Genomic DNA, 13092 nt, shown 5'->3' with positions numbered 1-13092 from the left:
CAGAAAGGGTAATATAGTATGTTACCTAAAGTGTACAGAGAAGTTGATGTCGAAGAAAGAGATGTTCCAGGAAATCAATAGAAGTAGCAACTTCTACTTCCACAATCTGATCAAAGAATTGCCATTTCTGGCTCTCAAGCTTTGAGTTCTGCCATCAGGTGCAATTGCCCCAGGGCAATTGGTCCTTTCATAGTTTCCTTTCCAAAGGATTTTTTCAGAGCCCTCTTTATGTCTCTGTTCCTTAGGCTGTAGATGAAGGGGTTCAGCATGGGCGTGACCACCGTGTACATCACCGAGGCCGTGGCACCCGAGTGTGAGCTCTGGGTAGCAGCGGAGCTAAGGTACACACCTAGGCTCGTACAGTAAAATAAGGAGACCACAGAAAGGTGGGATGCACAGGTGGAAAATGCTTTATACTTGCCCTGAGTTGATGAGATGCCACATATGGAAGAAACTATCTTAGAATAAGAGTAAAGGATCCCAGCAAGGGGGCCCCCACCCAGCAACCCAGCTCCAAAATACATCACCATGTCATTAAGAAAGGTGTCAGAACAGGCAAGTTGGACCACCTGTTTAATTTCACAGAAGAAGTGAGGGATTTCCAAGTCTGTACAGAAGGACAGTCGCAGCACCACTGAGGTTTGTAACAAGGAATGCAGGACACTCATGATCCAAGACACCAGAACCAGCAGCCCACAGAGCCGGGGGTTCATGATGACCGTGTAGTGCAGGGGGTGACAGATGGCCAAAAATCGGTCATAGGCCATCACGGTCAGGATGTAGTTATCCAATCCCGCGAAGAGTAGGAAAAAATACATCTGGGTGATGCAGTCCTCATAGGTTATGACTTTGCTCTGGGTCTGGATGTTCCAGAGCATCTTTGGGACGGTGGTGGAGGTGAAGCAGATGTCTACAAAGGACAGGTTGGCCAGGAAGAAGTACATGGGCGTGTGGAGGTGGGAGTCAGAGCTGACGGCCAGGATGATGAGCAGGTTCCCAAACACAGTGATCAGGTACATGGAGAGGAAAAGCCCAAATATGAAGGGCTGGAATGCTGGTTCCTCTGAAAATCCCAGAAGAAGAAATTCTGACATGGCTGTAAGGTTCCTTGGCTCCATGGGTTGGAGATGACTACCAGGATACAGAGAAATAAATGACTAATTTTCACACAAGCTAGTAACTTAGTGTGAGTACTACCATTTATACTTTAGAGTCATGAAATTCGTTTCTTTTAAAAAATTTTAAAATATATTTTATTCTCAAATTGGTTTCCATACAGCACCCAGCGCTCATCCCTACAGGCGCCCTCCTCAATGCCCATCACCCACTTTCCCCTCTCTCCCAACCCCATCAACCCTGAGTTTGTTCTCTGTATTTAAGAGTCTCTTATGGTTTGCCTCCCTCCCTTTCTGTTTGTAACTCCCCCCTCCCCCCCCGCCACCTTCCCCTATCCCATGGTCTTCTGTTAAGTTTCTCAAGATCCACATATGAGTGAAAACAATATAGGTGTATGGTCTCAACCCCATTAGGGCATCCCTAGCACCATTTTTTATTAAAAATTCCATTTCTACTCTCAATCGGCTCCTTGAGCATAATGTATGGTCTTGTTTTATGGAGAATATTTTTACCCCTTTAAAGAGTACATACTGATTATTGATCACGTTCAAGGCACTGTATATGCAATGAATATAGGGTGCTGAAAAACAAAATTCCTTATCATCCTAGAATGGGGAAAGAATGATAAGCAAATAAAAATAATCAAATAACATGTCAGATGGTGACAGGGGCTGTGAAGAAAAGGATGACATTTGAACAGGACCTCGAGGGAGATAGGAAGGAAGTTGAGGTGATCTCAGAAAGTGTGTGCCCAGCAGGGGCAAAGGTCTGTGCAAAGGGCCTGAGGAAGGGGCTTGTTTCAGAAAATCATGTGTCAAAAGAAAGCCAGGTGTCAAGGGGAAAGAGCCAGAAGGAGTGTGGTGAGAGGTGGTGCCAGTGTGTGTTGAATGGAGAGGCCAGCCCACAACAGCTGACACTTAAAGACACAGCAAATCCCTCACTTATGAGTTTTTTGAAGGACTTTATTAATTTTGTTATAAAAGTGTCTTGTGAGTTGAAATGGACATCCCCATTAATAACTTCTGTTGACTGAGTTCTGGCCCCTGTCAATAAGAATTACCTTGGAATACGCGAGCCCTGGCATCCCTGCTCTGAGGATTAACCTCAGTTCACAACACACACACATACACACACCCCATGACCCACTATGGCCTCGTGGGCTACTGACTGTCATGCCTTTATCACACCCAGCTACACTAGTTAGGCCAGCAATAGATACACCTCAAGCTGGCCAGATCTTGTTATCTGTCCCCTACAGAATGTGGAAATGGTACCCAGAAATTCCTACGGGCAAATAAACTTGGGGCTCCCCATCAGTATGCTCATTTTCTACTTCACATAAATTCAAAGAAAACATGGGCAATCTGTTCAGTAAACACAGAGAAAAGAGAGAAATGAAATGGGCATGAGGAGGAAACCACAAAAGACTCTTAAATACAGAGGACAAACTGAGGGTTGCTGGAGGGGAGGTGGGCGAGGGGATGGGCTAAATGGGTGAGGGGTATTGAGGCCGCTTGTTGGGATGAGTGCTGGGTGTTATATGCAAGTGACAAATCCGTAGTATCTACTTCTGAAACCAATACTACACTATATGTTAACTAATTCAGAAGTTGGGCTATTTTGAAATCAAGGAGCTGAAGGCTTGCTTTCCTTCTGGCTGGTCTGCATGTATTTGACCGATTGATTTATATGGCCTGGTTTTGGATGAAGCAAGTTTCTTTCTCACTCTTCTTATGTGGCACCTTTTCTTTGTTATTCCCGTTCTTTGGGTTTTTATCTTTTTTGACAAGACACTGTAGAGCGTTTGAGAAAATAACAAGAAGGATTTACCTTTCACACCCATCTCCCAGGAAAGCCTGAGATGGGCTGCCATGTTGATTGGGGACGGAACTTCTTAACTGGCAGTGACAGGGGCACTCTCTAATCATGCTGGCAGAAATGGGAAGCGTGGAAAGATGGGGAAGCAATCTGAAGGCAGCTATAAATATTCAAAATACAGATTTTCTTCAGCTTAGGGTTTCTCAATCTGTGCTCTGCTTGACATTCTGGGCCACATCCTCCTCTGTGGTGGTGTCTACCTGGGAATTCTACGTTGTTTAGCAGCATCCTTGACGGCCGCCTGCCCCTCCCAGCCTCACAGTGACAAATATCTGCATATCACTTCAGCGTTCCCTGGGGGACAAGATTGCCCCAGGTTGAGAAGCATGGTCTTAACTTAATAGTCCCCAAATATTTTCATAGCAGTGATATATTAAGAAAAAAGATGAATGACCGTTGCATGTGTGAGTTGCACAGCAACGTCTTGAAGGTGACACAGATGTTGAAATAAGGAGCCAGCATTATATTAGTGGATGGGAGGCAAGTCCACGAAGAATTATTAAGAAAGGAGGAAAAAGGAGGGGGGATGCCTGGGTGGCTCAGTCAGTTAAGCGTCCAACTTCGGGTCAGGTCATGATCTCACGGTTTGTGAGTTCGAGCCCCGCGTGGGGCTCTGTGCTGACAGCTAGGAGCCTGGAGCCTGCTTCGGATTCTGTGTCTCTCCATCTCTCCGCCCCTCCCCTGCTCATGCTCTGTGTCTCTCTGTCTCTGAATAATAAATAAAAACGTTAAAAAATTTTAAAAAATAAAAAAAAAGAAAGAAGGAAAAAGGAACACAAGGTAGAAGAAAAGGCCGCACTGAAACATAAAGATGTGCATAGCATCTTATTGAAGCATTTGTATGCAAGTGTGTGAATATGTATACATGCATAAAGTGGAAAAGAAATTTTAAAAGAAACTAAGAACTTCTGGAACAAAGATTATCAGTGAGAATGACATTCTGTTAAGTCTATTGTTTCTTTTTTTTTCTTTTTTTTTTTTTAAACACGTATTCATTTTTGAGAGACAGAGAGAGAGCACGAGTGGGGGAGGGACAGAAAGAGAGGGAGACACAGAATCCGAAGCAGGCTCCAGGCTCTGGCCTATCAGCATGGAGCCCGATGTGGGGCTCAAACCCACGAACCGTGAGATCATGACCTGAGCCGAAGTTGGACGCTTAACCGACTGAGCACCCAGGCGCCCCGAGAGTAGATCTTGAAAGTCCTCATCACAGAAAAATATTTTGTGACTATGCACAGTGACAGCTGTGGTGATCATTTTGTGATATATACAAGTATGGGATCATTATGTTGTATGCCTGAAACTAATAGGATGTTGTATGTCAGTTATACCTCAAGAAAAATTTTTAAGCAATTGAGAGAGCCCGATATGACTGACTGATAGATTTGACCACACAAAATTCATAAACTTTCATACATTCCTCACAAATACATTTATACATACATAAAAGAACTAAATGGCCGACAGTTTGTATAAAAACTCCAATTCTTTGTTACGAGGTGTCAAATTTTTATTTTTGTTTTTTCAAGCTCTTATTTTCAAGCAATCTCTGCATCTAACGTGGGGCTCAACCTCACAGCTCCAAGATCAAGAGCCACACACTCCATCGACTGAGCCGGCCAGGTGCCCCAAGGATTAAAAAGAAATCTAAACACTTGTAGAACACCATCCAAAAGGAAAGGATTTGCACAGACAATTTTTAACAGAGAAGCTGTCAAATGACTAACAAACCCACAAGTACATTCAGCCGCACAGGTTATAAAATAATGCAAAATAAAGCTCATTAGCAAACCTAATTCCATGTATTAATCACAATTTTTTTCCAATACCCAGAATGAGAGAAGATAATGTGTGTATGTTTCGTGCACCACTATTGCAAGGATGTATTTGCAATTGTTCCTTGCTCTGGATCTTTTCATCTATATGGAAGCATAGTCTAAGATGTCCCATTAAAATAAAAAGAAATGCCCTTGCTTCACTGCATGTCTCTCCACAGCCAATACCCTGTTTGTGTACTCCCATTAATTAATAAGATCCTTGTACTTATGTTTTACTTTTCCTGGAAGCACTTTGTGCCTTCTTCTTTCCTTCAAATTGGGCTTCCATTATTATCATTTTAATTACCAACATGGATCCTTGCATTTCTGACTGCAATATCCACTTTTTAAAGCATCATAAATAAACAAAATAATTGTTTTGGTAACGCCAGCCAACAATGACAGTAATCTCTGGCATCTGGGCTATGCTGGATTTTTCTCAGTGACCTCCAGTACGAGTTCTTGCCTTCCATTTGCTTTGATCCTTTCCTGCAGTGTCTGTTGGGCTCTTGAACTCACCTGCACGTGAACTCACAAGGCAAGTTCTCCCTTTGGAAGTCAAAATTCCTCCCTGGATAGTTGACGATGGACATCAGACTCAGTCCCCAGACAAGGCACCAGGGAGGCATCGAGCATTGGTCTCCTGGCCAGATGTAGGACTCCAAGAGCAACAACCATGTTCTGTCCAGTGAAAACGCACATGCTGAGGTTGTGCAGCAGAAGAGATATTTACAGCTCCCCGCATGTGCTCGGGAGGCATTTTTATCTCTTGGTGCTCCAGCCTTTAAGTGCATGATGTCTCCTAGGGATACTGGTCTGGACACAACGGAAATATTTCTGGCAGATTCTCTGTTCCTAGGAGACTACATTGCATGCCAGGTGAATTCCGTTTTTATTACATTGTCTCCATTAGTTTTCCTGTTTCCGGAGGTCTACACCTCCCAGCACCTCATTACAACCCTGGCTTCAAGTTTTCTCGAAAATCTAACACAGAGGAATTCATCAGACTACTTCCCTTAGGTCTTCAATGCATTGATCTGTGGTGGAGGCACACCCCTGATATCTTTAGAAAATTACTATTTCCTTCTTCAAGAAGGGGGAGAAATTTGTTCCTTTAGTGTATAACCTTGGGTACTACACTCCTTGGCTTCATGATAGTTTAGCCAAAACAATTAGGAATTTCATAGATCACAGGTTAAGAACTGCCATTTAGTCCCTCACCCTAAAGTGTTTATTAATTATAAGAGACACATTTACATTTCCTGCACCATAACCTAGCTTACTTAGCACATTGTAGGGAGTGTCAGTTTTTTTTTTAAACGTGCTTTCTGTGAGGCTATACTTTTAGGAACGCCATTCTCGGTTGTAGAAATCAGGCTCAGAGAGATTTAATGTGCTGCTTTAATGTATAAAGCAAGTAGGGAATGGAGTTTTGATGAGAATTATGTCAGGGTGCTTTCAGTTCTGAAATTCTGGCCCAGTGGTTCTCAACCAGAGATGACTTCGCCCTGGGATGTTTGGCCATGTCTGAAGGGATGCTCTCAAACTCCTCAACCCACAGGACAGCACCCAACAAAAGTAATTTATCCAGCAGTCGAAAATGCAAATTTTGGGGGTGCCTGAGGGCTCGGTAGGTTAAGTGTCTGACTCCTGATTTCAGCTCAGGTCATGGTCTCATGGTTCATGGTATGGAGCCCTGTGACCGGCTCTGTGCTGACAGCATGGATCTTGCTTGGGATTCTCTCTCTTCCTATCTCTGCCCCTCCCCGCCCCCCATGCACTCTCTGTCTCTGAAAAAAAAATTAAAAAACAAATTCCAGGGGTGCCTGGGTGGTTCAGACGGTTGAGCGTCCTACTTCGGCTCAGGTCACAATCTCGCGGTTCATGAGTTCGAGCCCTGAGTCGGGCTCTGCGCTGACATCTCAGAACCTGGAGCCTCCTTTGGGTTCTATGTCTCCCTCTCTCTCTACCCTTCCCCTGCTCGCCCTCTGTTTCTCTCTATCTCTCTCAAAAATAAACATTAAAAAAATTAAAAAAGAAAAGACACCAATTCTGATTCATCAGGCCTCTGGTGGGCCCAGGGGCTCCGCATTTCTAACAAGCTCCTGGGTGGGTGGTATTGATGCTGGGGATCCCGGTCTATGGGTCACAGTTAGGGAGCGAAGCTGATGTCCTGTGTGAGATCCACGTGTAGGTGCTTCTAGGTCTTATCCACCAGGAATCTATCTTCCTTGCACGTATTTTTGAAAGAGTAGTATTTCACTCACTCTTTGGGCGGTGAAAGATTCTACGCTTGAGTTTTTAAATAGAAGGGCTCTTGAGGGATATTAAATAATATATGAAAAGGAAGATTTTGTGGTAGGCGGAATAAGGGCCTCCAAAAGATTCATCTTGAAGAACGTTTGAAAATGTTAGCTTACGTGGCAGGGTAATTAAGATAGCAGATGGAGTAAAGCTCTGAATCATTATCTGAGGATAAGAAGATCAGCCTGGTTGGGGGCGCCTGGGTGGCTAGGCTGGTTAAGTGTCTGACTCTTGGTTTTGGCTCAGGTCACAATCTCATGAACTGTGAGATTGAGCCCTGCGTCAGACTTCTTGCTGACATTGTGCAGCCTGCTTGGGATTCTCCCTTTCCCTCTCTCTCTGCCCCCACCCTCCACGCTGCGCTCTCTGTCTCTCCCTCTCTTTCAAAATAAAGAAATAAACTTCAAAATAAAGAAGCTTAAAAAAAAAGGAAGGAGATAAGCTTGGATTATCCACACTGGTCTGGTGTAATCACAACGGTCCTCTAAATGTGGAAGAAAAGGGAAAAACATGGGAGTCAGAGAGACATTGGAAAGTACTGTTCTGTTGGTTTCCAAGATGGAGGAAAGGCTGTGAGGTAAGAATTGTGGGCCCTGTAGACTGTGGAGCAGGGAAAGGGGCTGTTCTCCTCCGGAGCATCCGTGAAGATCGCCACCCATGGACATCATTATTGTAGCCCAGTGAGATCCCTTTCATGCTTCTGATCTCTAGAACTTTCAGCGAATTATTTGTCTTGAGACGTTAGTATGACAACAGCAAAAGGAATCTAATCCAGATATTTATCCAATAAGATATTGTTCACAGGAACTGCGTTTGAACTTCTCAAATCATTCAGTTAACTTTCCTTGGGCCAAGGTATCAAGTGTTGAAATCCCACATTGAGTAGAGACCTAGAGTTCATTTGGAAGTGTTTGGTCCACTGCATAAATGTAAATATGGTTCTGATTTTGAGGTCTTTGTGGCATTAAGATAGGAAGAGTAATTCATTATTTAAAAATAATTACCCAAGGGGTGCCTGGGTGGCTTAGTCGGTTAAGCGTTGGACTTCAGCTGAGGTCATGATCTCACGGTTTGTGAGTTCAAGCCCTGAGTCAGGCTCTGTGCTGACAGCTCAGAGCCTGGAGCCTGCCTTGGATTCTGTGTCTCCTTCTCTCTCTGCCCCTCCCATGCTCATGCTCTGTCTCTGTCTCTCAATAATAAGTAAATGTTAAAAAAATTAAAAAAAATAAATCACCCTAAGTTTTTTTTTTTAAATTAAGTCACTCATGCTACTTTAAAACTTTGTGTCCAGGGGGTCCTGGGTGGCTCAGTGAGTTAAGCGTCCGACTCTTGATTTTGGCTCAGCTCATGATCTCACGGTTTGTGGGACCGAGCCCCATGTTGGGCTCCACACTGACAGCAGAGGGTCTGCTTGGGATTCTCTCTCTCCCTTTTTCTCTGCCCCTCCCTCTCTCTCTCTCTAAATAAACTTTAAAAATAACTAAATAATTTTTTGTGTACAAAATACTACATTCTTTCAATTTCACATTGATGTAAACATTCCTTTTCATTTCAATATTCTGCAACTTTCTCTCAAGTTTCCTTTCAACGTACTAGGTGGGCTTATAAATGAGTCTGTGTATATGTGCACATATGTGGGTGAGTGTGTTTATTTGAAAGATGTATGCATGTGCACACACTCATGTACATACACAACTTCTTCACTCTTAAATGTTTTCTTTGGAGTTGACCCGATGTATCCAATACTTTATTCAGTCCCACAACATTCATTTCGAGTTCCACGTTACCTTCAGAAATTGACCTTCAGATGAATTGCATTTTTAATAATAACATAAAAATGCAGATGAAGCTTACTGTGCATCTTCTCAAGTTCTTACAAATTGACCCAAGCAATATGCACTCTTAATTCAAGTATGGCTCCTTTAACTTAGCAAATTGTACATTTAAAATATGTGTAGTTTAGGGGCACCTGGATGGCTCAGTTGGTTGGGCCTCTGACTCTTGATTTCTGCTTGGGTCATGATCCCAGGATTGTGGGATCAAGCCCCATGCTGGGCTTTATGCTGAGTGTGGAGCCTGCTTAAAATTCTCTCTGTCTCTCTCCCTCTCTCTCTCTCTCTGTCCCCTCCGCCCTTTGCTCCCTGCTTGCATTCTCTTTCCTTTTAAAACAATAAACATTAAACAATTAAAATATGTGTAGTTTGTGGTATGTAATTATATTCCAATAAATTAGTTAGGATTTAAAATTCTAATGGTATGTGACACACATTGGATCAAGAGTACATGTAGCTGAGTCCCACCTGACAGGTGGGACAAATGTCTTATAACTGGGAAGAAGGCAGAGTGTCATATATGGATATAGAAGTAGCAAAATTAAATTAAGGCAATTTACATTTGATAAACTATTTTTTCCATAAACGATAAGATTAACCTACATATACAAATGGAGTAAATATCATGTATTAGTTGAAGAAGGAAGTGAACTACAGCTCCACACACCTTTGTGGATGATCTTTAGAAATACAAAAGGGGCTCCTGGGTGGCTCAGTTGGTTGAGCATCTGATGCTTGATTTCAGTTCAGGTCGTGATCCCAGGGTCACGGGATCAAGCCCCACATTGGGCTTCATGCTAATCATGGAGTTTGCTTAGAATTCTCTCTCTCTCCCCCTCTTCCCCTCTCCCCTGCTTGCATGGTTTCTCTCTCTCTAAAATAAAAAGAAATTTCTTTTTATAAAAAAAAGAGAAAGAAATGCAATGTAGAAACTGTTAAGCAGTTCAGAATAGATCAGAACAACTCCCCACAAGACAATCCCATATTATTGCCAATTATAAAGGCATTATAGTAAAACACGTGTTTTCAAGAATGGCTTGTTTCACAATGGCTTGATACAATTGCTTGTGTCCTAGCAAACAGGTATATAATTATAAAAGCCACCAGAACTGAGAGAAATTATAATAATCTACATCTTCCCATTCTAGGCATTTGTGCTGATATTTGGGGACAGAATTCATTAGCACTCTGCTATTAAAATTTCTTTCAGTGACTTGATTAAAAAGAGACTTTATTAGGGTTCCATCCAGGTAACCAAGAGAGGTTGGAAGGGCATACCTCTTTGCACCAAAGTTGTGACCTGAATCATATGGCTGGACAGGAATTCAATCTCTTTAATGAGTCATCTTTTGATCATGAGGATATATATGTCTGATGTATAATGGATGATATCGATATCGTTCAACCAGAAGCCCATTTCATGGTTATGGCAAAATTTAGAAAAGAGGAGATATTTCATTCAGAGCAGTGGAAAGAGTCCTATTTGTATGTAGCAGAAAGAGGAAGGTGATTCAGTAAAAACACCATAAATATGCCAACCAATTCTTCACTCCAGTGGAAAAAACCCAAGTCTCGTACAAGGACACCAAACTCCATACTTCAATAGGTAGACGGGCTGTATGAAATGAAATATTTTGCTCAGTAATACAAAGTATAATTTCAATTTTTCTTCATTATATGTAAGATCTTCCATGGATCAAAGACCATATGAAGTTTATTTATTGAAATATATGTTCCTGTGTAGATGCCACAGGGAGACGTGTATTTGGTAATATTTGTCAATCACTGTGGCAGCATACACCTGCATAGGACCACATGATTATAATAAGGAGAATGGAACCCAATGGCTTACTATAAGATGAACTATAAGTTAGTCTACGTTGTCAGAATGACAAGTCAAGACAGTGATGTACAAAATATTGATGTGCACAAGTGAAAAACTGCAGTCTCATACTTTCCTGTATTATAAAATTATGCAAATAGCCTTGGTTATCAAAAGTAGTTTTTTTCTCTATGAATAATATAACTCATGACTATCCTTGTAGTAAAACAGGAGAAAAATTACTTGGGATGGTATATGTTGTTTGAGTAGAAATTATTCTTCAGAAATCCATGTTACCCCATGACATAAATGGGAATTTACAAATATTTTTGATCAAGGCTAGAAAAAACTTTGAAAAAGAAGGGATTGGACAAAGAGGAAACTGTATGTCAGACAGAGCAGAAGCTTAATAAAATGGGTTATTTAAATTGTATGGAGAAGCTGAATTCAAATAAATGGAAATGCCAGGAAATAAACAGGAGGAGCACATTCTACTTCCACAGTCTTATCAAGGGATAACAACTCCTGGCTCTGAGGCTTTGAGCCCTGCAATCATAGGCACATCTTTAGCCCCAGGAAGATTGGTCCTTACATCGCTGGAATCCCAACGATTCTTTTCAGAGCCCTCTTTATGTCTCTGTTCCTCAGGCTGTAGATGAAGGGGTTCAGCATGGGCGTGACCACCGTGTACATCACCGAGGCTGTTGTACTTGAGTGGGAACTGTGGGTAGCAACAGAGCTAAGGTACACTCCGAGGCCTGTACAACAAAATAAGGAGACAACTGAGAGGTGAGATGCACAGGTGGAAAATGCCTTATACTTGCCCTGAACTGATGAGATCCCACGTATGGAGGAGACTATCTTAGAGTAAGAGTAAAGGATCCCAGCCAAGGGAGCACCACCGAGGAGCACAGTTGCAAAATACATTACTGTGTCATTAAGAAAGGTCTCAGAACAGGCAAGCCTGAGGACCTGATTGAGTTCACAAAAAAAATGGGGGATTTCCATGCCTGTGCAGAAGGACAGTGGCAGCACCATTGAGGTTTGTAACAGTGAGTTCAGAACACTGATGATCCAGGATACCAGAACAAGCAATCCACAGAGCTGGGGGCTCATGATGATGGTGTATTGCAGGGGGTGACAGATGGCCACAAATCGGTCATAGGCCATTGCAGACAGGATAAGGTCATCCAACTCTGCACAGAGTATGAAAAAGTACATCTGTGTGATGCAGCCTGCATAGGTTATGACTTTGCTCTGGGTCTGGATGTTCCAGAGCATCTTCGGGACAGTGGTGGAGGTGAAGCAGATGTCTACAAAGGACAGGTTGGCCAGGAAGAAGTACATGGGGGTGTGGAGGTGGGAGTCAGAGCTGACGGCCAGGATGATGAGCAGGTTTCCAAACACAGTGATCAGGTACATGGAGAGGAAAAGCCCAAATATGAGGGGCTGCAGTTCTGGTTCCTCTGAAAATCCCAGAAGAAGAAACCCTGAAATTTGTGTATCATTGCCTAGTTCCATGTGGTGGAGTTGACTACTAGGGAAGAAAAAAAATAACATGATTAATTTTCAAGCAAATAGGTTTTGTTAACTTATTGCCCTTTATTTCTTTTTTATTTTTTAAAGTTTTTATTTAAATTCCAGTGGGTGATGGGCATTGAGGAGGGCACCTGTTGGGATGAGCACTGGGTGTTGTATGGAAACCAACTTGACAATAAATTTCAGATTAAAAAAAAGAAAATAAAAATAAAAAAGTAAAAAACAAAAACAAAAATAAATTCCAGTTAGTTAACATACAGTGTAATATTAGTTTCAGGTGTACAATACAGTGATTCAACACTTCTATACATCACCTAGTGCTCTATACATCAAGAGGGTGCTCCTTAATTACCCCCATCAGCTATTTTACCCACCCACCCCCACCTCCCCTCTGGTAAGTTTGTTCTCTATAAAAGAGTGTGTTTCTTGATTTGTCTCTCTCTCCCATTTTCACCTTGTAATGCCCGAAGTTCCTAAACCTCCCACAAAAGACCACCAGAGTCGTGAGTCAAAGCCAAGCGGCAAGGGTCGTTTATTGCAGGTTCGAACCTGGTCCTCTGCGCACTCGTCGCCGGTGACGCAAGAGGCCCTGATCAGAGTTGGTATAGGGTTTTTATAGACAGGGACAAACAGCATAGGTGAGGTTTCAAATTATGAGGGGCCTGATTAGTCGATTTTAAAGTACGGACATTTGTGGTTTTCTGATTGGGCGTCCTTTGTCTGTCCTTTGGCGGGAAGGCTTTGTCCGTTACTTGTGGTGGGAGAGAAAGAAAGAAGAAAAAAA

The 13092-nt window shown here is 42.5% G+C and overlaps 2 protein-coding genes across 2 annotated transcripts; both read right to left on the bottom strand.

Moving 5' to 3' along the window:
• Window positions 1–289: 289 nt before the first annotated feature.
• Window positions 290–1118, bottom strand: LOC123605436 (olfactory receptor-like protein OLF4). The gene is given in 2 exon segments (XM_045492306.1): window positions 290–343; window positions 345–1118. Coding segments are annotated over 2 exon segments (828 nt in total).
• A 10239-nt stretch (window positions 1119–11357) lies between these two features.
• LOC123605435 (olfactory receptor 7A17-like) lies at window positions 11358–12326 on the bottom strand. The gene has a single exon (XM_045492305.1). It carries the CDS (start codon window positions 12288–12290, stop codon window positions 11358–11360), a length of 933 nt encoding a protein of 310 aa, XP_045348261.1. The 5' UTR covers window positions 12291–12326.
• Window positions 12327–13092: the final 766 nt, after the last annotated feature.

Source organism: Leopardus geoffroyi, chromosome A2 (genome assembly GCF_018350155.1).
Source record: "Leopardus geoffroyi isolate Oge1 chromosome A2, O.geoffroyi_Oge1_pat1.0, whole genome shotgun sequence".
NCBI lineage: Eukaryota > Metazoa > Chordata > Mammalia > Carnivora > Felidae > Leopardus > Leopardus geoffroyi.
The sequence above is the reverse complement of the archived record's forward strand: the minus strand, read 5'-3'. Positions and strand labels throughout refer to the sequence as shown.

Excerpts from the sequence above, each read along its gene's own strand:
- LOC123605435 (XM_045492305.1), bottom strand. The coding sequence starts at position 12,290 with ATGGAACTAGGCAATGATACACAAATTTCAGGGTTTCTTCTTCTGGGA.